The following is a 24,030-nucleotide window of genomic DNA, read 5'->3' on the forward strand; positions in this document are numbered from 1 at the left end:
GAGACAGGAGGGTCTTTGTGCATTGTGGCCTGAGAGTGTAGTCAACTCAGTGATCTCTAGGCTGAGTAAGACACCCTGTTTTAAATAGTAAGATGAAAAGGGGCCTATAGAGGTAGTTCAGCAGTTAGAAACACCACATGGTGGTCACAACCAAGTATAACTCCAGTTATAGGGAAAATGCTGCTTCCTTCTGACTTCTGCACATTCCAGACATGCACATGGTTTAAAAAGTTATGTAGTAACAAAACAGTCAACAAGTAAAATAAAAGAGGTCATTATAAAAGAAGAAGCTGTGGAGAGTGGTTACATGGCCTATCAGTTAAAGTATTCACTGTCAACCCTGAAAGCATAAGTTCAGGCCCTGGGACCCAAATTGTAGAAAGAGAACCCCAAGTTCATCAAAGTTGTGTTGACCTCCACTAGCAAACCAGGGCATGCCTGAGGCCACACATATACTCACACAAACAAAATATAAAAATAAATTTGATTAGAAAAATAAGTTAGAGGGGATGATTGAGGAATTGTATCACATGTTAAATGTCTGGTCTTGACAAGCATGTGCATCCACTTATAAACATGTGTGCACACACAAACCTGCACACACTAGCATAGGTTAGGTATAGTGGTGCAGGAGTATAATCATAGCACTTAAGGGGTTGAGGAAGGAAGCTTAGGAGTTCATGGCCACCCTCTGCTACTCAGCCTGAGTTCCATGCGACACTGAAGACAGAAACAAAAACTCTCACAGAAAACAGACACAGAAATGTAGCTTTTTTCTTTGTGCTTCTGCCTCTAATATCACCCATCCTAGCGTTTGTCACCAATAAAAATCCATAAATGCATGACTTGATGGAATTGCTGTAAGGGCAGGGAGTGCTTGGGGTGCCTTCCTTCCGAGCTGCTGCAGTTGGCACAGTGTTGCAGAAATGGTGTCTGTGTCTCCTTTAGACATGAAGAGATGTCTCCTGTGCCCCAAGGAGCAGTACTCGAGCCACACCAGAGACCGCTGCCTTCCCAGGACAGAGATCTTCCTGGCCTTTGAGGAACCTCTGGGATTCATGCTGGCTTTGGTGGCACTCTTCCTGGCTGGTCTGGCTGTCCTGGTTCTGGGAGTGTTCCTGAAGCACAGGGACACCCCCGTGGTCAGGGCCAACAACAGAACCCTCAGCTACTTCCTGCTGATCTCCCTTTCCCTCTGTGCCCTGTGTGCCTTGCTGTTCCTTGGCCGCCCCAGTGTCCTCACGTGTCTCCTGCGTCAGACGACCTTTGCTGTGGTGTTCACGGTGGCCGTCTCCTCTGTTCTGGCCAAGACTCTCACAGTGGTCCTGGCCTTCAGGGTCACCAGGCCAGGGGCCAGGATCCAGGTGTGCTTGAGCCCTGGGGCTTCCACCTCAGTGGTCCTCATTGCTTCCTTCATGCAGGTTGTTCTTTGTGGGGTCTGGCTGGCCACCTCCCCACCATTCCCAGACAGGGATATGGTCTCGGAGCCCCAGCACATTGTCATCCAGTGCCAGGAGGGCTCTGGCACCATCTTCTTCTGTGTGCTGGGCTACTTGGGGTTCCTGGCAGGGGGTACCTTCTCTGTGGCTTTTCTGGCCAGGGGCCTGCCAGATGTCTTCAACGAGACTAAGTTCCTGGCCTTCAGCATGCTGCTCTTCTGCAGTGTCTGGACAGCGTTCCTGCCCCTGTACCACAGTGCCCGGGGCAAGTCCACTGTGGCTGTAGAGATCTTCTCCATCCTGGCCTCCACTGCTGGCCTTCTGGGTGGCATCTTCATCCCCAAGTGTTACATCATCCTGCTGAGGCCAGGGAGGAACAAGGCCACCAGTCGCAGCAAAATAGGCAGAGTAAGATGCTCCAGAGAATGTGTCTCCCCAGGTCTGCACCACAAGGATTCATGACCTAGTCCTTGAGGGGGTCCCACTAGGACCAACCATGTGGTTTTGGCTCACTGGTTCTGTGTGGATCCAAAGGTATTTAAAGGAAAGATCAAAGTATGAGTGAGACACTCAGAACAAAACACTCCTGACTCTCGATTTGATAGCAGACACATAGATGTCTTTTACAATTCTCTCTCCATATGTACTGCTGACATTTGTAGAAAGTTTATAAAATGGAGAAGGCAAGGTGCCTCAGTGGGTCAACATGCTTGCCACTAAGCATGACAACCTGAATTTGATACTTAGTACTCACATGTCTGAAGGAGAGGGCTGATTTCACTAATTTGTTCTGTGACTTCCTCTTGCCTCCCAAAGCACACACAGTCCTCCATATGCAAGAGTGTGAAAAGCGTGATGCGGTGATGAGGATGTGAAGGGTTTCTGAGGGTGTGAGGAACTGACAGGCAGATCACTGGTCTCTCTTTGTTCCGAGAGCTTCAGTAGTGTGCATTGATCTCTTCACTGGCAGTTCCTGTGCAGAATTTGCATTTGATTTACAATCTCACTCTTAGATATATGTATGCATGATAATAAACACATGTCTGCCAAGATCATAAATGAATCTTCAGGGAAATACTATTAATGTAGTAAGAGTTCAAACAACCTAAACGTTTATCAGTATATGAATAGTTGGTATGACTTTCTCATCACTAGGACATTATTTGGCAATAAGAAATAAATGTAAAATGATATAAAACAGGGTTTATTATATGGATAAGTTCCCAGAATGCTATGCTGAGTTAAGGAAGCTAGATAATGTAAATAGTATATTTTAATATTCTAATATATGAAGAAGCAATCCCATGAAGGCATATTAAACTAATGGTTTTTTGAGGGGGAAATCATTTCGAGGGTAGATTGGGTGTGAGGAATGTAGCGTAAAGGGTGCAGCATATCTTTCTGGGGAGTTGAAGGTCTAAAATTTATTAGGTGGGGCTGTAGATGCAGCTCAGTGTTTCAGAGTACCCATTTCTCCTCCAGAGGGCCCAGCCTGGTTGCCAGAACTCATGTCAGGCAGCTGACAGCTACCTGTAATTCCAGCTCTAGGGGACCCAATACCTATGGTCTCTGTGTGCACCTGCTCTCAATTGCCCTTTTTGTGCATATGTTTAATTAAAAATAATTTGAAAAACCTGTAAGACTCCATTAATATGCTACAGGTCACTAAATTTTCATCTCTCTCTATTATTTGGAACAGGTTCTTTACACATCAACCAGGCTGGCTTCAAACTTGTAGCAGTCCTCCTGTTTGCTGAGATTTTAAGTGTGCTTCCACACCTGGAGAATTACAAAAATGTAAATGGATGGATTGAACATTATGTGAATTATGTCTCAATAAAGCTTTTATTAAAAAGAATTATTCATTGATTTCAAAGTGTGATGTTCCTTTATATTATGCTTTTTAATTATGATTCCTAATAAAAGATTAAACTATTGGAAGTGGATGGTAGATAAGTATAGGCTGAAATATCAGTAAACTGGAGTATTCCACATTTATTGAAAGTTATGGCCATCATGGGTATACCTGCATAGACAGACAATGGTCCAACATATGTATCTATGAAAATCAAATGGTTTTTTTGCTTATTATAATGAAGAGCATATTACAGGTATACCAAATATTCCTACAGATCAGGCAGTTATAGAAAGGTCAAATGATACTATAAAGGATATCCTGAATAAACAGAAAGGGATGGAAAATATCACCCCAAATAAATTGCATAATGCTTTATTAACCTTGAATTTTCTTAACGATAATGAGAAAGAAATAACAGCATTGTTGTTGAATAATGGAAAAAAATTCTAAAATGCATCAGCCAGTATATTTCAATGACGTGTTGTCCTCACAATGGAAACCAGGAGATATGCTACGTTGGAAAAGGGATTTCACTTTTGTTTCCACAGGAGAAGAAAAACTGTGAATACCATCAAAATTATTAAAGATTCACTTTGAAAAGGAGAAACCTCTTTTAAATAAGAAATGACAGCTCATCCACAACCGTGTCAATCATACACGTGGTAAGAAAAGCTCATAAGGGTTAGGACAGGGTTCTGCTCTTGTCTTTACAGGAAAATACACATCATCAAAAATTTAAGAGACCATGGATCTTTGAACGCCGACAGAAGGAAAAATAACTATCCACTAAGGAGCATCTATAAAATGGAATATGGTCTATGAATTCAGGTACTGGTTACACTTACATTTACACCTACACGCCTGCGCGCGCACACACACATTAATATATTCAGCTCATTTTGGAGTTGGACAATGGCTCTGTACTTCCTTAAATCAAAGCTTGTTGTTAAAAAGAACATTCAGAGTTTCTGTTTTATTTATTTGTTCATAATTTATGCATGTGTTGGAGGAGGGCCTGCTTATTTGTCCTGGCTGCCCAGCTATCTTAACCCTGAAATAATCATACAGAAATTGTATTAATTAAAACACCGCTTGGCCCATTATCTCTCTCTTGTTATTGGCTAACTCTTACATCTTAATTTAAGCCATTTCTATTAATCTGTATGTCATCATGAGGTCGTGATCTACTAGCAAAGTTTCAGCATGTCTATCTCTGGTGGTGGCTCCATAGTGTCTCTCTCTCTGTGCCTTCCTTCTCCCAGCATTCCGTTTAGTTTTTCATGTCTAGCTCTGTTCCCCTACAGCTCTGCTATAGGCCCAAAGCAGTTCCTTTATTAACCAATGAAAGCAACACACAGACAGAAGGACCTCCTACATCATTTCCCCTTTTCTGTTTAAACAAAAATGAAGGCTTTATATCAAAACAGGTATCAAGTAAGAACTACAGTTACAATATATGTATATATATATATATATATATATCTACTTTATCTTTTATTATAACTAAGGAAAAATATAACTATAAATTCTTTAACTCCATCAAAGACTCCAGAAGGATAGAATATTACCTAAGTAATCAGGAAGTGCATTGTAAGCAGCTTCCAAAACTCTAGAATTGACAAAGACATCTCACTGCCTGTACAGTTACCCAAAGTTTTTCTGTACTGTTGGGGCATCAATCTTCATTCCATAGGCCCATCGTATCTGGTGGACTTTTCCATGAAGCAGGAAATTCCAGACAGTTCAGTCATTTTCTCCTGTGTCCTGCAGAATGTCTCGCAGACTATTTCATGAAACAGTAACCCCGAAGGATCATCTTACCTTTAGGCAACTTCAGCAGTCATTTCTCTGCGAGTCTTGCATGTCCAGTGAAGCAATCCAGGCAAGAGCAGTTTCTTGCCCAACTGGCTAACCAACTACATAAGGAGCCTCTTCAATGCCCATCATCCTTTGAAGTAGCTTGGTGCTGCCAGGAGAAGATGTGTCTCACCATCATGGAAAGTCTTAAGTTCTTAAACATTTTAAATGCCATATTCTGAAGGTCTCTGAAAGATTTGAAGAATACCTGTCTGTTGAAATAGGCATGGCGGGGCTGCGTCCCGGCACCCGGCCGCCCACATGGCTAGCTCTAGCTTATGTCCCGAAATAATTACATGGAAACTATATTCTTTTAAACACCGCTTGGCCCATTACATCTAGCCTTTTCTCGGCTAACTCTCACACCTGGACTAGCCCATTTCTAATCATCTGTGGTAGCTCATGAGCTGGCTTACCAGGAATGATCTTAACCTGCGTCTGCCTGGAGTGGGGGAATCATGGCAACTCCTTGTACTCCTCCCACCTATGTTTTAACCTATGAGGGCCAAGCAGTGCAGTTTCTTTATTGCTTAACCAATGAAATCAACAGATTGATATATGACACTCCCACATCAACCTGTCCATCTGAAATACATCATTGAACATCTAGAAAATCTAACTAATGACTACAATCTTGACTATTATAGATAATTATCTATTAACCTAAATGAACTACATAATCTCAACATTTTAATCAATAGCAGAAATATACATGTACATATAACAATATTGACCTTAAATTTGTATCAATAAATCAAGATCTATACCAATGCAAATCTCTATGGCAGTGTGTGCATGTTTCTGTCCATGTTTTTGGAGATGCAAGTGTCAAGGCACTATGTAGAGTTCAGAGAATAAGTTTCAAAAGCCAGTTCTCTCCTCCAATCATATGGGAGGGACTTGGTGATTTAACTAAAGTCATTAGGTTGCCTTTACCTGCTAAGAGGATGAGCCATCCTTTAGATTCTATTTTTGACTTCATATGGGGATTATGATTGTGTTGGAAAATTTTATTTATCTGTTGAACTAACACTTTGGAATTTGTCTCCTTACTTGAATATATCTATTTTGTATGTATAAAGTGTGCATGTGTGTGTATGCATACACACAGGTGTATGTCATAATTTCCATGTTGAGTCAGAGGATAAGTGTATAGAGTTGATTCTCTCCTTCTAACTTTATGCTGATTTTTGGGATCACACACAGGCCATCAGGCTAGTGTATCAAGTGAATTTACCTGAAAACAACCTTGGCAACCTTGGAATCTGTTTTCAAATGATCGACAAATAGGCTCAGTACCTTGGGAAGATGAGTAATGGCTCTACAAAGACATGGATATTGTTTTCTGGTGTTTGGTTGTGTGTATTTCCAAATTGTGCTAGATAAACTTTTCTGAAAATTCCTTAAGGAATAGCAAAGACCACCCAGAACATGGATTGGTGGATCAACACAGTGGAGACACATGGAGGGTCTATGCAGGGGCTATAGAGTGTGAACAATGTGTTAAATATTTCACTTCAGTTACTGGGCTGTTTGCTTCTTGTACTCACCTGGGGTTTCTCTACCAAACATTGTCCCGAGCACAGCTGCTCCTGGGCTTGCAAGTCCCTCAGGAGACAATCAGACCCATTGCTGCCCTTCCTGTAGTCTGCAAATGATGCACAGAACTGTGACCGTGAATGCAAAGAGAAACCTCAGGAGGAGGAGATAAAACTTTTAATGACTCTGGGATTTAGTGGTCACCCACCTCCATCATGTCGTGATCAATATTCTCCTCACAGCCAGCAAACCTAGAATTCCCAGTGTGGTCTTAGCCTCAGGTCCTTGATCAAGAGCTTCCTCACAGATAAAAAGCCCCCTTTACTGCTAGCCACTGCTCCATATGAGGCTGTCCTGTCACTGATTGCCTTGTACCCAGCAGGCATGTGGCTGTGTATTCTCTTTCCTGTTGTCTTTGGCTGTGTCTCTGTGTCTGCTATTTCTGAACCAAGAGCCTGGCTGTTGCCAAGGCAGAGGCTTCACTTTGACCGTCCTGGGGATGTAATGGTGGGGGGCAGCTTCTCCATCTTTGATCTCTCTATTGGTACCCTGTCTGACTTCACTGTCCCACCATCAGGACTGCTGGCTTCAGAGTAAGTGTTGGATGTGGAATGGGAGTCTCTGAAACCCAGAAGCAGCATTACAAGGTTGTGTGAAGCCTTGGATAGTGGTTGATTCTCAGAGTCCCAGCTAGATGGCCACCACCTTTCTCTGTATATCCATGCAGTATCTCTGTTGCTCTCCTTTTATATCACCTCTGTCTGTCTGTCTGTCTGTCTGTCTGTCTGTCTGTCTGTCTTGTTTTTACTGGACTGAAGTATGGGTGCTCATGAAGTGGGTGTAATGTCTGCCCTCCACAGGCCAGGTGGGGCTTCTTGATTCTTCTGTATATCCTTGGTTCTTAACATAGTGTCTATGTAGGTGTGTTTGCTGAATGGATTAATGTGTAAATAATAGATTTTCATCATTTATCAGCCTCTGTGATTCTTCTGTGCTGTATTCCTTTTGCTTGTTATTTTTTCTAAGCATCATGAAGTCTCGAATTCACTAGGTAGTCAAAGATGAGCTTGAGTTTCTGTTAATCATACTTCTACCTTCTGAGTGCTGAGATAGTGGGGCCGCATCACCATGTTCAGTTTATGGTCCTGGAGATCAACCTTAAGAAGTGAGCCATATCCACAATCCCACTTTTGGATATTTTCATTTCAGCTTTTGCAATACGATGTTTCTCCGTGTAGTTTACAAAACAAGCCTCTTGGTTATTTATTTATATTTTTTTAAAGATTTATTTTTTGTTTGTTTATTATGTATACAGTGTTCTGCCTGTATATATGCCTCTATGACAGAAGAGGGCACCAGATCTCATTCTAGATGGTTATGAACCACCCTGGGGTTGTTGGAAATTGGACTCATGATCTCTGGAAGAGCAGCCAGTGTTCTTAATGTCTGAGCCATCTCTCCAGCCCCTATTATTTATTTTTTTAAATGTTTATATTTAGCTTTATTTGTTTTTAATTGCTGCCATGACTGAGCATAGGGCATATGGCTGTACTCCAACCATGCAGGAAGCTGAGGCAGGAGTATTATTAATTCCAGGCAAGATTGGGGTATATGATGAGATCTGAGTCAAAAACAGTTGTTAAGTGTTTTTTTTAAAGTAACATCCATCTCTTTTTATTCAGCCACAAACAGAAGAGAGTTTCATTACTGATTTTTTTTTACATTTGCCATTACTCTTTTCTTTTGAGATAGTATTGCACTTTGTGTTCAGGCTAGTCTGGAACTCCTTGTGTAGTTCAAGCTAGCCCTCAAACACAGGACTGTAGGCACGAGCCAACACATTGGCCACATTGGCTTGTCCTTGAGTTTTTTTTTTTGAGAGAGAGAGGCTCTTATTGTATAGATGAGGCTAGCCTAGAACTCACTATCTTCCTGAGTGCTGAAATCATAACTGTATGCCACCATACCTGGATCCCATGTTATTTTTTAAGCCAATGAATAATAATTGTATGTACGTATTGGGTACATTGCATTACATATTATAGAATTTTAATCTAATTACATATTATAGAATGATTAATCAAGCTCACCCCACTCACAAATCTATCATTGTGTATACTTAATTTTTGGTGATGTGAATGTTTATAATCTACCATGGGAGGCAGAGACAGGAGAATCTGAAAGTGAAGGTCTTAATGAAGTGTCTGCTGTGCAAGACCTGAGTTTGATTCCCAAAACCCTCATGAAAGCCTGGAATTTTGAGCATCTGTAACTCTGGTTAGGAACAGAGAGACAGGCAGAGCCCTAAAGGTCGCTGACCACTGAGCCTATCTGAATGGATGAGGTCCAGGTTCAGTTAGATGACATGTCTCAAAAAAATAAGGTGAAGAGGGGCCAGTGAGTTGCCTTATGGGGGAAAGTGCTTGGCATGCAAGCCTGATGGACGACCTGGCCCTTCCTAGAACCCATATAAAGGTGGAAGGAGAGAATTGACTCATAAAGTTGTTTCTTGACCTCCATGTGTTCTAGCTTGTGTGAGTATACAGCATACTACATACACACATGAACACAGGATAATGTTTTTTAAAAGGTGGAGAAGGTATTATGAAAGATATCCTGATAATCCATCAGTCTTCACCTTGTAAGGGGAAACACCCATGCACACAAATACAACACCACACACACACACACACGAACACGCACACACATGAACACTCACACATACACACACAGAACACGCTTAAAGACAGTACTAGATGTCAGCTTCTGGCTTATACACACACATACACATCCATTAAAAATTCATCATCATTCTTGGTTATATAGTGAGTGTGAGGTCAGACTGGGGGACAAGGAGACTCTGCCTCAAAACAAAGCAAATCTACTCTCAACATTAATTCTGAACAATTTAATTAACATAAATAACGTCAGCTGGATATGGTGACACTTTGTTTTAATTCCAGTACTGAAGAGGCAGAGGCAGAAAGATACCTTTGAATTCCAGACCAACAAAGGCCATAAAGAGATTCTTTGTCTGAACATCCCCATGTATCTATCTGTATCCTTATATCTATATATTTGTCTATATCTATATATCTATAGCTCTATCTATCTATCTATCTATCTATCTATCTATCTATCTATCATCTATCTATCTTCTATCATCTATCTATCTATCTATCTATCTATCTATCTATCTATCTATCTATCTATCTATCTATCTAGTCCTCTACTCCTTCCAATGCTTCCCGTAAGCCCTTCTTTTCTCTCAATTTTATGGCCTTTTATTCTTTAATTATTATTGCTTAAACATGCAAGCCAATATATTAATACATAAATGAGACCCGTTGAGTCCATTTAGTGTTACTTGTATATGCATGCTTAACATTTTATTGTATTTGATCTTTGCTGATTTCATATGTTTACATAGTGCATTTGTTTAATTCTCAACCCCAGCCTCTCTTACCTTCCTTTTACCACTGACCTTCCCTCCTCCATCTTACAGGACTCTTTCCCACATTTATGCCTTTTTGTTTTGTTAGCCATTGATTCTTTTTCACTTTTTTTTTTTGAGACAGGTTTTCTCTGTGTAGCCCTGGCAGTTCTGGAACTCACTCTGTGGTCCAGGCTATCCTCCAATTCGTAAAGATTTGCTTGCCTGTGCCTCCCCAGTTCTGAGATGAAAGGCACGCGCTGTGACCACCCAGATATGACCCCCTGAATTTAACCAAGGCTGTCTGTGTGGCTGCAGGCTTGGAACTGTACAATGGAGTTTTGGGGTTCATCAGTTGGGTATGTGTCTAAAGACAATGAGTATCTTTTCTCCAGATTACATCCATTGCCAATAGTTCAGCAGGGAAGAGGAGGGCCACACAAGGAATTTTCCAATGCATCCAGGCTCAGATGTCTGCATCAAGTCCTGAAGACAGTATTTCACATCTCCTCTCCCTGTCTTCTGGCTCTTACTATGAGCAATTCTGAAATAGATGTTAGTTACTGTTAATTCTAAGCAAGTTTACTGTGCAATAGTTTTTTCTTTGCCTACATGAGAAAGGGCCTCTCTATGTAGCTCCTGGTACTTGGGTCTGTGCTGGTCTCCACCTCTCAAAGATCCATCTGCTCTACCTCCAGAGAGCTATTAAACTATTAAACAAGTGTGCCATCTCACCCAGCTAATTCAATAGATCTTCACTTATCCATTCTGTCTTCTGAAACTGTCCCCTCTGATTACTGGCTCCACATTCCCTCTGGCTCCCCTTTGAGTATCCTGAACTGTGCTCCTCGGCACATCTATGTAGAAATACCTGTGGAGATGTTGTTCTACCTGTATCTCTCGAGTCCCTGTGTTTATTCATGTTCAGTTTACCCCATCATGAGGGATAAACGTGGGCTTCTCTTTCCCTCAGCGTTTCCAAGTGGGGCTACCGCGTGGCCCAGAGTTTCGTCTTTGCTATTGAGGAGATCAATAGGAGTGCTCACTTGTTGCCCAATTTGACTCTGGGCTTCTCCATTCGAAACTCTGGGGACTCAGTGCATGGAGCTGTCCACGAGACAATGAGCTTTCTCTCGAGGCAGGAGGAGCCCATCCCCAACTATACATGTCAGCATGGCTCTCCTCAGGCTGCTCTGGTTGGGGACACACGGTCATCCCTGTCTGTCTCCATGGCCAGACTTCTGGGGCTGTACAAGTTTCCCCAGGTGAGTTACTCAAGCCTTCTTCCTTCATGAATGAGGATAGAGAAACAGATGGTGATGGCCACAGGCGTGAGCAGCTCTGCTGTGGAGCCAGGCTCCCTGCAAGTATTCTCCATGTGCACATGGTTCCCCTCCATATGCAGATAAAGATTGTTTAGAGAGAACTGGCATACCTCTCAGGTATTGAAAAATTTTTTATTTCAAAATATATCTTTACAGAGTTTTTTATTTTTATTAATGTATATGAGTATGTACATTCTTATATATATTATAGATGTGCTACACATTTGTGGTACATATCTACAATACAGTCATATGAAACATACATCTTTCATATATATACATACACACACGCATGCACGCATTACATGCCTGGTGCCAATGGACATTCAGAAAAGGTCATTGGCTTCCCTGGAAGTGGAGTTACAGATTTTTTTTAGCTGCCGCGAGGCTGCTGGGGTTTGAACCCAGCTCCTCTGACAGAATAGCCGTGTGTGTGTGTGTGTGTGTGCATGTGAAACCAGTGCAATGGTGTCCATGTGCAGGTCAGAAGACAAATTTAGTGTGTCAGTTCTTTTCTTCTTTGGGGCTTAAACTCAGGTCATCAGACTGGTGGCCAACCTTTACCTGGGGAGACATCTTTCCAGCTCCTAAAGAAATGTTATTTTATTTGTTTTTTAAATAAGCTGATCAGTAATTTTGCTTGGCTGTAGGTTCTTGGAATTTCAATCTAGGCAATTGGGCTCACGCCACTTGCACCCATCTACCCTTTGGTTATGTAACCCAGACATTAGCATCATTCCCACAATGGAGGCTGTGTTTGACAATTATCTCTTTAGTATATGGTTTTAAGAGGTGACTTGAGGATAATTTATGCATTTACGGTTAGCACTTCAGTGACTTTTATCTTAGGATGAGTACCTCTGTTGATTTGAGAACATTTTTCATTCTCTTGCGAAAATGCATTCTCCTGAATCCCATTGGTACCATATTCCATCATTCCTATGCTGAAGCAACCTATGAAATATGTCTGATCTTTACATAGGTACCCCCCCCACACACGCACATGCACACGCACATGCACACGCACATGCCACCTGTTTTTAAAAAAAACAACAACCTATCCTCAAGATCCAGTAATACCACTTTTGGGTATATATCCAAAGGATGCTCAATTATGCCACAAGGACATGTGCTCAACTATGTTCATAGCAGCTTTGTTTGTCATAGCCAGAACCTAGAAACAACCTAAATGCCCCTCAACCAAAGAGTGGGTAAGGAAAATGTGGTACATTTATACATTTACACAGCAGAAAAAAATAATGACATCTTGAATTTTGCAGGAAAATGGATGGAGCTAGAAAACATCATTTTGAATGAGGTAACCCAGACACAGAAAGACAATTAATCACATGTACTCACTCATAGGTAGTTTGTAAACATAAAGCAAAGAAAACCAGCCTACAAACCACAATCCCAGAGAATTTAGACAACAATGAGGACCCTAAGAGAGACATACATAGATCCAATTTACATGGGAAGTAGAAAAAGACAAGATCTCTTGAGTAAATTGGGAGCACGGGGACCTTGGGAGGTTGAATTGGAGGGGGAGGCAGGGAGGGGAGCAGAGAAAAATGTAGAGCTCAATAAAAGAAAAAATAGCAACCTAACAGTTTTGTGCAAAGCACACAGTCACACACCTTGCTGAGGCACAGGAATGAAGTATTTCAAGACAGGTGAAGGACAGATGCTGAGAGGAGAGCAGGTAAAGCTATGGTTCTGGGTTCATTCCAGAAGCCACCAGGCTGTAGAACCAACACAGTTCACAATGCAGGATGCTCAAGTTCTTTCCTGAAAATTATGTTTTAATATTTAATGTGTGTGTGTGTGTTTGTCTGTCTCTATGTCTGTGTGAGTCTATGCTACAGATGCAGGAGGAAGCCAGATGAAGGTATCAGATTTCCTTGACTCGGAGTTGTAGGTAGATGTGAGCCCTCTGCTGTTTGTGCTAGGACTTGAACGTGGGTCTTGTACAAGAAGAACAAGGGCTCTGAACTGCTGAGCCTTGTCTCCAGCCTCCTCCTTCCCAGCTTCAAACCAGATCATCAGCCTATGCTTAAGCTCTAGTCTCAGTCACCCTTCTATTGTCCGGTTTTTCTTTGACAGGTCAGTTATGCATCCTCACTACCCAGCCTCAGTGACAAGATCCAGTTCCCATCTTTCCTTCGAACCCTGACTAGTGACCTCACATCTTGCCGTGCAGTGACCCAGCTGATCATTCACTTTCAGTGGTCCTGGGTGATCATTCTGGCCCATGATGATGACTTTGGAGAGCAGGCCAGCTCTCTGGCCATTCAGGAGCTGAGTCCAGCTGGTGTGTGCATTGAGTTCACCCTCCGTGTCCCTTCCCATGAGTCCATGGGGAAGATTGGAGAGATTGTCCAGAAGATGCAGAAATGCACAGCCAGGGTTGTTCTGGTTTTCCTAAGTAATTCCAATTTCCAGCTCATTCTTCATGGCCTACGGGGTGCCCCTGTCTCAGGGCAGGTCTGGGTCAGCAAGGACACTCTGCACATGGCACTTGCCCTGTCTACTCCAGGCATTTCCCAGGTATTGCATGGCACATTTGGCCTTTTGTTTCATAGCAGCAGGGCAATTGGCTTCCCCGAGTTCCTTGCTCACCTGCGCCCCAGCCGGACTCCAGAAGACATGTTTATAAAGAAGTTTTGGGAGATCACCTTTGATTGCACATGGCCCCACCAGAGCAGCACAGTGACAGAAGGTGTCCAGCTGTGCTCAGGGAATGAGAGTCTGATAAACAAGCAGTATCCTTTCCCAGAAGTGAGTAAAATTGATATTGCTTACCCAGCTGTCTACAGCATTGCCCATGCCCTGCACGACGTGATAACCAGTGGACAGCAGGATGGGAAAAGTACAGATTCCCAGGACTTCCAGCCCTGGCAGGTGAGAAAGACGTGTGCAGAGCGGGTGATTTAGGACTGCTTGGGGAAGAGGACATTCGTTCTCACTAGGCTGAAGAAAAGCTGGCTATTTGCTTCAGCAAGGATGCCTCCTACTTGCAACTGAGGGGCATCTTAGAAGGAACAATGGACAAGGATTCCATGCAATGTGTGAATCTCAGATGAATCCAGTCCTTATAAGGTTGCTTGTCTTCGCAAATAAAGGATGCCTAGTAAAATTAAAATACCTGAGAATAGTAAATAGAATTATTTTAGTGTCTTTACATTGAACTTTAATACAGGGGCTGATTTTTAGTATAGGCATACTACAAATCATAATTTCAGAGAGATGTCAAATTCATTTGTCCTCTTTTGGATGTGTGATGCTTGTCTATGGTCACATGTGCATGGGCATGCAGGTATATGTGGTGGGGCGTGCACTCATGTGTACGTACATGTGGGAAAGTCAGAGAAGGATATGAGAAATCGTCGGCCTGTCACTCTCCAACCTTACTAGTTAGGGCAGGGTCTCTCAATCAATCACAGAGCTTGTTGATGTAGCTAGAATTGCTGGCCAGCTTGCTCTGGGCACCTCCTGTCTCCATGTGACTACATGCATGCCGTCACACCCACCTAACATTTAGGTGGGTTCCAGGTATCTGAAGTCCAAACCTCAAACTTTTATTGCATGTGTTTTTCAATCACTGATCCAACTCCCAAATACTTACTTATCATTCTTTTTTAAAATATTAATGATAAATTCATATACATATAATGCATTTTGGTTTCCTTGGCACAGGCCTATCTATCTATCTATCTATCTATCTATCTATCTATCTATCTATCCATCTATCTTCTCAAATCCATTCAGGATAGTATACGCCTAGATATGTAAGTGGACCCGTGGAAGAAATGTGGCTCACTAGTGTGCTAACTAGTGAGAGTGGTGGCCAAGGAGGGGGTATGTTTTTATCACTTGCTCTAAGATGACCTGAGTCTCTCCTGTGTGTCTGGTGAATGCTCATTTGGTTGTCAACCATATGCATAGTGACTATTGCTGTCTCTTTCGCTGAGAATGACAGATTACAAATTACACAAGATCTGACTTGGTGGTCCATGCCTGTCATGCCAACACACAGGAGGCTGAGGCCATAAAATCCCGAATTCAAGGCCAGCCAGGACTATACAGCACGGAAAAGATGACTGTGGTCATATCAGTGTGTGCATTCTATGAGGAGGATAGAAAGTAGACGGAGTGAGGAGTGGGTGAAAGAAGGAAAATTTTCACCTTGTGTGGAAATATCTGAGTTTCAGACAAGAGGATGAGAAGTCTCATAACGGGAAAAAGTGCAGACCGCAGGGACAGCACGTGTCAAGACCCTAGAATGGAGACATGTAGCAGAGTCACATAGGTGGACTGGTGAACTGTGGGAGACTGGTTAGAGTTGTTGGGCAGTCTAGGTGGTCTGGGGCCAGTCTGTGGAATTCTTACTAGAGTTTGGAATCTGCTGAGTGTAATGAGAAGACTGAGGACAGCAGTGCACAGCCAAATGAGACTCTGGAGCAGGAATCACATTGTCATGTTTGGGGATTTAATTTTAAGGCTGCTGAGATGGCTCAGTGGGTAAAGATATTTTCCCCCAAGCATAAGTTGGATTCCTAAGTCCCACATGGCAGCAGAAGGAGAGAATATTCCTGAGAGATGTTCTCTAATTCTATCGTGTGAGCTGGATACACAGACAGCACAGTATTAGGTTTAAAAATTATCTGGATTAAAGATTATACACTATTAATTGTTAAGCCTAATTATATTTGTGATTCCCTGAAAATATCACAGGTCCTTTATTTTCCTCATGCCTAATGGTGCCTAATGTCTTTGGTTGAAATGACTCCGTCTCATTGCAGAGGTGAATTGTATGTTGCATTTTAGACAAAATCCTGAGCTGGTCCTTGTCAGTGAACAATATCTCCCTTCCTTGTCAGCTGCTTTATGCTCTGAGGAAGGTGCACTTCAAGACTCCTGACGGAATCGAGATTATGTTTGATAGAAATGGAGATTTGGTGTCAATATTTGATATTCTCCAAGGGCAGAAGACCCCTGAGGGTGTATTCCACTTGGTCCATGTAGGAATGATAGACCCTCAAGTCTCTTCGGGGAACAAAATGATGGTCCATTTGAAGGAGGAAATCCAAGTGAGTTGCCTGAATGCAGAGATGACTCCTGGTCTAGTGTGTTAAAGTCACAGGGAAATTCCAAGTCCAGGGGTCTTCATTGCTCCGGGTTCATGAAGTTGATGCGGCTCTGATTGGGTCAGTCAGTTATAACTGGCTATGCTGTTTATCTCATTAGAGATCTTTCTCTGAATGATATTGATTCACGAGCAAAAAGGAAGATATAAAAGGTGGGGTTGGGAGATGGCTCAGTGTTTAAAGTGTTTTGTATGCGAGTACAAGAACCAAACTTTGGATGTCCAGAACACTTGTACATGCTGAGTGGACAGTAGGTCTCACCTGTAATTTCATCCCTGGAAGAAGGAAACAAGGAGATGTCCACAGAAACCTGACAAGTAAGACTAGCTGTATCAGTGAACTCTGGGTTTTCCTTTGAGCCTCTGCCTCAATGAACATAGTGGAAAAGCAATTGAGGATGATTCCCAGCATTAACCTTGGGCCTCCACATGTGCTTGTTTATATATGCACACAAGTCCACATAGATGCACAAATGCATGCATGCATATTTGCAGCATAAACATTGGGGAAAAGAATATCAGATTCACAAATAGAATGAGAATCTGCACTTGGTGCTGCCTTTGGCAGTATTTTCACAGTATCTGTGTTCAGGTTATTCTCTGAGAAGAAGACAGTGAGTGACACACTCAACCAGCTGGGAAGTGGGCTTGATAAACATTCAGTTTACTTGCTAAGTTAGTTTATTTCCCCCTCCATCACAAATACCTGAGAGCAAGTTTCAGGTCAGGAAAAGTTTTTAATGCCTCGTGGCTTGAGACGTCCAATTTAAGATGTATCCATTGCTTTGGGTGTGTGTGGTTGGTCACAAATGGCAGAAGGCAGCATGCCTGTGTGGTGAAAGAGGTTGTTCAGTTCATGGGCCAAAGGAGTGGGGAGGTGGGGAGCTAGATAGATAGGTAACCAAGTTACACTGTATGAGTGCGTGGTCCCAGGACCCACTCCCCCATCTAGGTCCCACATCCTATTTACAATATCTGTAATAATTCATCAAATTATGATTCCATTGAGAAATCAGTCCATTGATTTGGTCAGAGGCGTCAAGACCCAATCATACTTCAAAAACCTACCATCTGGTAACTCATGGTCCAAAACATGAGACTTTGGGAACATTTGAGATTCAAACCATGACATTTATTAACAAAATTAGGAACAGTGTTGACAAAGGTATGTCTATGTATGGAGTCTGGTACATAGAAATGGCTCAGCTCCTTGTCCTGTGCCAGTGAAGATAGAGTCCCCTCCTCTGCAACTTTGTCTAAGTTTTGTTCTGGTGGCCTCTCCAGTCAATGGTGGCTTTAAATTTTTTTACATGAGAATGAGGTTCCCATTCTTGGATTTATGAAGCAGAAATGACACATGCTAAGTGTTCATATGATTCTTTTGAAGAATCTTTCAATGGTCTTGATCTGGGTGGGAAGTTTCTGCTGTCTTCTTTTGTGGTAGAGATGTCAGCACCCCACACTTTGTGATCTTTGTGATCCTGGCCTGGACCTAGAGTTTTGCTATGAGAAATTGAGTCATCCTTGGCAGGTCCAAGGTAAATAAGAGGACTACCACGTGTGCTGTGAAGGTGTGTGTGTGTGTGTGTGTGTGTGTGTGTGTGTGTGTGTGTGCATGCATATAGTTTGAATATTCTTTGGTCTGCTAGCCATAGATAAAGACATGGAGGCTTATTAATTATCAATGGTTGGACTTAGCTTATGCATTTCCTCAATTAGCTCTTATAACAAATTAGCCCATCTATATTAATCTATGTTCTGTCATGTGGCTTGTCACCTATGTTCCATAACATACATCTGATTGCCTCAGTGTCTCACTGGCATCTCTTCTGCAGCTAGATTCTAACCCCGAGTTCCTGTCTCCTACTGGAAGTTCAGCCTAACCTCTCTGGCCTACCTATTGTCTGTTCAGCTTTTTATCAAGTCAAACACAGTGACATATCTTCACATTTGTAAATAAATATCCCACAACATCTCTCTCTGTCTTCCTTTCTCTGTCTTCCTTTCTCTCTCTCTTCCTTTCTCTGTCTCTGTCCCTCTCTCTGTTTCTGTCTCTCTGTGTCAAAGGCATAAGTACCTAATTTATGAATCTCAAATATACTTTATTATTAGAGTAGAAGTGAAAAACATAAGGGCAGCTAAACTGTAAACCTCAACAACTTCACAGAGGGAAATGAAGAAAAGGAAGAGAGAGACACCCATGTTTTCTGAGTTAGGCATGGAGGTTTGCAGGCATTCACAGGTTTTGGGACATTCTGAGAAAGAAAGAGAAAGCCATGACCATCAAGGAAATTATGGCCAGGCTATGGACTAGTGTAATGTCTACCAATACTTACAATTATTTTCCTTTTATTTTGCCTATATGGATGTTTCCCTGCATGTGTATTTGTGTGCTGTGTATGCCTTGTGTCTGTACATGACAGAAGAGGGCATGAGTACCTTTGGAACTGTAATTACAGTGTGAGCTCCTCTATGAGTGCTGGGAATTGAATTTTGCTCTTTTGGGAGAGCAGCCTGTGCTCTTTACCACTGAGCCTTCTGTCCTGCTTGCATATATTCAATTGTTGATAGAGGAGCCCCACAGAGTCTGGAAAGACAACAATCATACTGTTTATCTGTGATTTTGAACGCCTCAACCATGGCATCCTGATGTAGCCCTTCCTTATTACACGCAAAAGTACTTCTCTAGTCTGGCATCTGCTCTGGTAGACATGTTTTCTGAAAGGCATCTCATTTAGTGGGCTGAGAGGGAACTCTCCTGTTCTGGTTCTTAGGGTGAGGTCAAGCATCTGTATCCCTAAAGAGTCACCAGTGACACTATGCTCACTGTTACTAGGTGCCCACCTCTGTCTGCAGTGAAAGCTGCCTTCCAGGGTTCAGCCAAGTGCCCAGGCTGGGAGCACCCCAATGCTGTTTTGATTGCAGTCCCTGCCCCGAGGGACAGTTTGCAGACAAAAAAGGTAAGGGCATGTGGATCTGGAATCTGAGGGACCAAAGGGAATTTTGAGCCTCCTGTGTTTCTCCATTGTCTTAGTTACCGTCCCACTGTTCTGAAAAGACACCATGACCAAGGCAGCTTCTTATGGTTTCAGAGGGTGAGTCCATGACCATCATGGAAGGATGCATGGTGCCAGGCAGTAGCTGAGGGTTTCCATTCTGATCTACAGGCAGCAGGCAGGAAGAGAGGTGGAGAGTGGGCCAGGTGTGTGAGTCTGAACTTTCAAAGGCCACCCACAGTGACACTCCTCATCCAGCAATGCTATTCCTACTAATCCATTCCCAACAACCCACCAATTAACCAAACATTCAAATATATGAGACTATGGGACTATTCTCAGTCAAACCATTACACCCATCTATCCACTGGATGCAAAGACTTTGCTTTTCTGTGCTACACCAGTCAGAACACTGCTCTTATAGTTGTTCTTAAGTAAATGCTTTATTGAGACAGTCAAGTGCTTGAACCGTAATTGGACTGTGGACAAGAATCAGGCATAAGCTACTTCCACAAGCTTCTAATGGTCCAATGAAGAACCTTTTGCTGAAACTGATGAATTCCACTTGCTTTTTAAACTGCATGGAAGTGGAAATGCATGTAGATGTTCTTTAGTGATTTCCTTCCTCGTCTGTATTAGTGGTGTTCATCCTAGATGTGGAATGGCAGCCAATCACCACATCCCATACTGTCTGAGATGCAGAAGTTATTCCTTTACCATTCTGAAAGCTGGAAATGCAAAACCAAGTTATTCTTCAGGCTGGTGTTGTATGAGGGCTCACTTTTCCCCTAGAAGAGCCATCCCCTCACACTGTGCTCTCATTTCAACCCCTGGTGTGTGTGTGTTCCCTCTCTTTTTGGTTTGTTATTTGCTTTTGAGACAAGGGTTGACCGTGTAGTCCAGGGTGCTTGGAAATCACAGCGATACCAGTTTGTCCCCACATTGAGAGAAACCCATCTGCTTCTGCCCTTCAAGTGCTGAGATTAAAGTTATGTGCAGCCACATCCAGCTCCAGCTCCCCATTCTTATTAGGATAGGAGCCTTGTTCGAATCTACCCTGGTGAATTAATTTTACATGTGTTAGAAAATCTCCAGTTTACTTATGGCAAAATACAGTGACACTTTGAGGTTCCAAGTAGCAGGACTTGACAAGATGAATTTTGTGGACACCACTCAGTCTAAAACATTGGTTAATATGACCAGTTACTGATACTACTGGAAAAATCAAACATTAAAACTCATGTAAGAGATCAGGTGTGGTGGCGCAGTCCTTTAATCCCAGCACTCAGGAGATAGAGACAGAAGGATCTTGGAGATTGATCAGTGTAGTCAACTCAGTGATCTCCAGGTTCAATAAAAGATTTAGTCTCAAGAACTATGATCATGCTGATGGGAGCTCACCAACTCTAGTTGGACAGGGAAGGAATCAGTATAGGTCCAAACTAGTCCCTCTGATTGAGGGTGACAGTTGTATGGCTGGGGCAGACTTCAGGGCCACTGGCAGTGACACCAGGATTTATCCCTGCTGCTTGTCCTAGGTTTTTGGAAACCCATTCTCTTAGGATGGATTCATTCCTTGATCTACATAGATATAGTAGGGAGGGCCTTGGACCTTCCCCAAAGCAATTGCCCTCTCTGAGGAGTGGATGGGGGGGTGCAGGGGTAGGTGGGAGGGTTGGGAAGAGGGAAGGGAGTGGGAACTGGGATTGGTATGCAAAGTGAAAAGAGACAGTTTGTTTTCTTTTAAAAATAAAATAAAGTATAAAAAAAGAGAAGGAAGAAAAAATATTCTTCTGCTGGAGAGGAGATGCAGCAGTTAGGAGCACCTATGTGGGGTCTCACAGCCATCTGTAACTCCAGTTTCAGGGATCCAATGCCCTCTTCTGACTTCTGTAGGAACAAGGCACGCACATGATTTCCATATATATGTGCAGAAACATACTCAACAAGAAAAATAAAATAAATAATCCCCAAAATAGTTGTTGAGACTTGTGAGATGGCTCATGAGTTAAAGCAGTCACTGTCAGCCCTGACAGCCTGAGTGTGGCTCTGGAGACCCACATGGCGGAAGGAGAGCACCACACTGGTGATAGTTTTCCTTACCTTCAGGTGCACACCAAGGACGCCTTAGCCCACAACACATACACACAGGACATGTGCAAGTGTGCAAGGTACGCCTTAGCTCACAACACATACACACAGGACATGTACAAGTGTGCAAGGCACGCCTTAGCTCACAACACATAAACACAGCACATGTACAAGTGTGCAAGGCACGCCTTAGCCCACACAACACATACACACACCACATGAACAAATACATTTCATTAGGAAAATAAGGTGTGAGAAATGAGTAAGAGACTATCTGATCATCTCTGGTTCCAACAAGCACTTATGACCACACACATACATGTATGCACACACAAAGCGGCACACACGGAAGCTCACATAGGTTAGGTATAGTGGTGCAGGCCTATAATGACAGCACTTGAGAAGTTGTGGAAGGAGGCTTAGGAGTTCATGGCCACCCTCTGCTACTCAGCCTGAGTTCCATGCGACACTGAAGACAGAAACAGAAACCCTCACATAAAACAGACACAGAAATGCAGCTTTGTGCCTCTGCCTCTAATATCAACCATCCCAGCCCTGGTCACCAAGAATAATTCATAAATCCATGACTGGATGGAAAGGCTGTAAGGGCAGGAGTGCTTGGGGCACCTTCCTTCTGAGCTGCTGCAGTTGGCACAGTGTTGCAGAAATGGTGTCTGTGTCTCTTGTAGACATGAAGAGATGTCTCCTGTGCCCCAAGGAGCAGTACTCGAGCCACACCAGAGACCGCTGCCTGCCCAGGACAGAGATCTTCCTGGCCTTTGAGGAACCTCTGGGATTCATGCTGGCTTTGGTGGCACTCTTCCTGGCTGGTCTGGCTGTCCTGGTTCTGGGAGTGTTCCTGAAGCACAGGGACACCCCCGTGGTCAGGGCCAACAACAGAACCCTCAGCTACTTCCTGCTGATCTCCCTTTCCCTCTGTGCCCTGTGTGCCTTGCTGTTCCTTGGCCGCCCCAGTGTCCTCACGTGTCTCCTGCGTCAGACGACCTTTGCTGTGGTGTTCACGGTGGCCGTCTCCTCTGTTCTGGCCAAGACTCTCACAGTGGTCCTGGCCTTCAGGGTCACCAGGCCAGGGGCCAGGATCCAGGTGTGCCTGAGCCCTGGGGCTTCCACCTCAGTGGTCCTCATTGCTTCCTTCATGCAGGTTGTTCTTTGTGGGGTCTGGCTGGCCACCTCCCCACCATTCCCAGACAGGGATATGGTCTCGGAGCCCCAGCACATTGTCATCCAGTGCCAGGAGGGCTCTGGCACCATCTTCTTCTGTGTGCTGGGCTACTTGGGGTTCCTGGCAGGGGGTACCTTCTCTGTGGCTTTTCTGGCCAGGGGCCTGCCAGATGTCTTCAACGAGACTAAGTTCCTGGCCTTCAGCATGCTGCTCTTCTGCAGTGTCTGGACAGCGTTCCTGCCCCTGTACCACAGTGCCCGGGGCAAGTCCACTGTGGCTGTAGAGATCTTCTCCATCCTGGCCTCCACTGCTGGCCTTCTGGGTGGCATCTTCATCCCCAAATGTTACATCATTTTGCTGAGACCAGAGAGGAACATGTCTGCCTGGCTAAGGCAAGACCATCAGGCACAGGAAGATAGGCAGAGTGAGATGCTCCAGAGAAGGTGTTTCTCCAGATCCACATCACCTGCCTTGATGATCTAGTCCTCGGTGGAGTCACTGGTACCTTCATGTGGTTTTTGCTACTGGTTTTGTATGGATTCATAGTGTTTAAAAGACAAATCAAAATAAAAGTGAGACATTACAAAACAGTCATGATAATCATTTGATATGGACACATAGATGGTTATTTACTATTCTCTATATATTGTTAAAATTTATCAAAATTTAGAAATTTTGAAAAGGTGAGCTAGCAAGATTGTTTAGTGTGTACAAATGCTTGCCATGATACTTTGTGCTATAACAAATAAAGCTTGTCTGAAGATCAGAGTGTGGATCTAGCCACTAGTTATCCATAGAGACCAGGCAGTGGTGACTCATACCTTTCAACCCAGCACTCAGGAGGCAGAGGCAGATGGATCTCTGTGAGTTTAAATCCATCCTGGGTTCCACAAGATTGATGCAATATAAAAGAGAAACAAAGCCAGGCAGTGGTGGCTCATACCTTTAATCTCAGTACTTGGGAGTCACACACTTTTAATCCCAACACTAGAGAGGTGGAGACAGGAAGGGATATGGCTTGTTTGAGAGAGGAATATAAAAGGCAGGAGGAGATAGGAGCTCAGTGAATTCAGTGTGAGGATTCCTAGAAAGAGGATCATCCATTCAGTCTAAGGATTTGGGAGAATTAAGAACTAGTAGCTGACTGCTCTGCTTCTCTGATT

At 43.2% G+C, this 24,030-nt stretch overlaps 2 protein-coding genes across 2 annotated transcripts in view; both read left to right on the forward strand.

The window, feature by feature from the left end:
- The window catches only part of LOC142857195 (vomeronasal type-2 receptor 26-like), a 24,347-nt gene extending 22,446 nt beyond the window's left edge, over positions 1 to 1,901 (forward strand). The window contains exon 6 of the mRNA XM_075985015.1: positions 949 to 1,901. Within this exon, the coding sequence (XP_075841130.1) occupies positions 949 to 1,901 (953 nt within the window). The remainder of the gene's footprint in view (positions 1 to 948) is intronic.
- A 5,176-nt stretch (positions 1,902 to 7,077) lies between these two features.
- On the forward strand, positions 7,078 to 23,350 carry LOC142857240 (vomeronasal type-2 receptor 26-like). The gene is made up of 6 exons (XM_075985161.1): positions 7,078 to 7,286; positions 11,100 to 11,391; positions 13,555 to 14,352; positions 16,332 to 16,577; positions 19,434 to 19,557; positions 22,374 to 23,350. Exons 1-6 carry the CDS (start codon positions 7,078 to 7,080, stop codon positions 23,348 to 23,350), a joined length of 2,646 nt encoding a protein of 881 aa, XP_075841276.1.
- The last annotated feature ends 680 nt before the right edge of the window (positions 23,351 to 24,030 follow it).

This window comes from Microtus pennsylvanicus, chromosome 1 (genome assembly GCF_037038515.1).
Source record: "Microtus pennsylvanicus isolate mMicPen1 chromosome 1, mMicPen1.hap1, whole genome shotgun sequence".
Classification (NCBI taxonomy): Eukaryota; Metazoa; Chordata; class Mammalia; order Rodentia; family Cricetidae; genus Microtus; species Microtus pennsylvanicus.

What these genes read in the sequence shown, in the direction of transcription:
- LOC142857240 (XM_075985161.1), top strand. Translation starts at nt 7,078, where the DNA reads ATGTGGCTGTGTATTCTCTTTCCTGTTGTCTTTGGCTGTGTCTCTGTG. An exon ending in CAGAGATGACTCCTGGTCTA is followed by an intron (nt 16,578 to 19,433) that starts GTGTGTTAAAGT and finishes CACTGTTACTAG; the next exon opens with GTGCCCACCTCTGTCTGCAG. An exon ending in ACAGTTTGCAGACAAAAAAG is followed by an intron (nt 19,558 to 22,373) that starts GTAAGGGCATGT and finishes TGTCTCTTGTAG; the next exon opens with ACATGAAGAGATGTCTCCTG.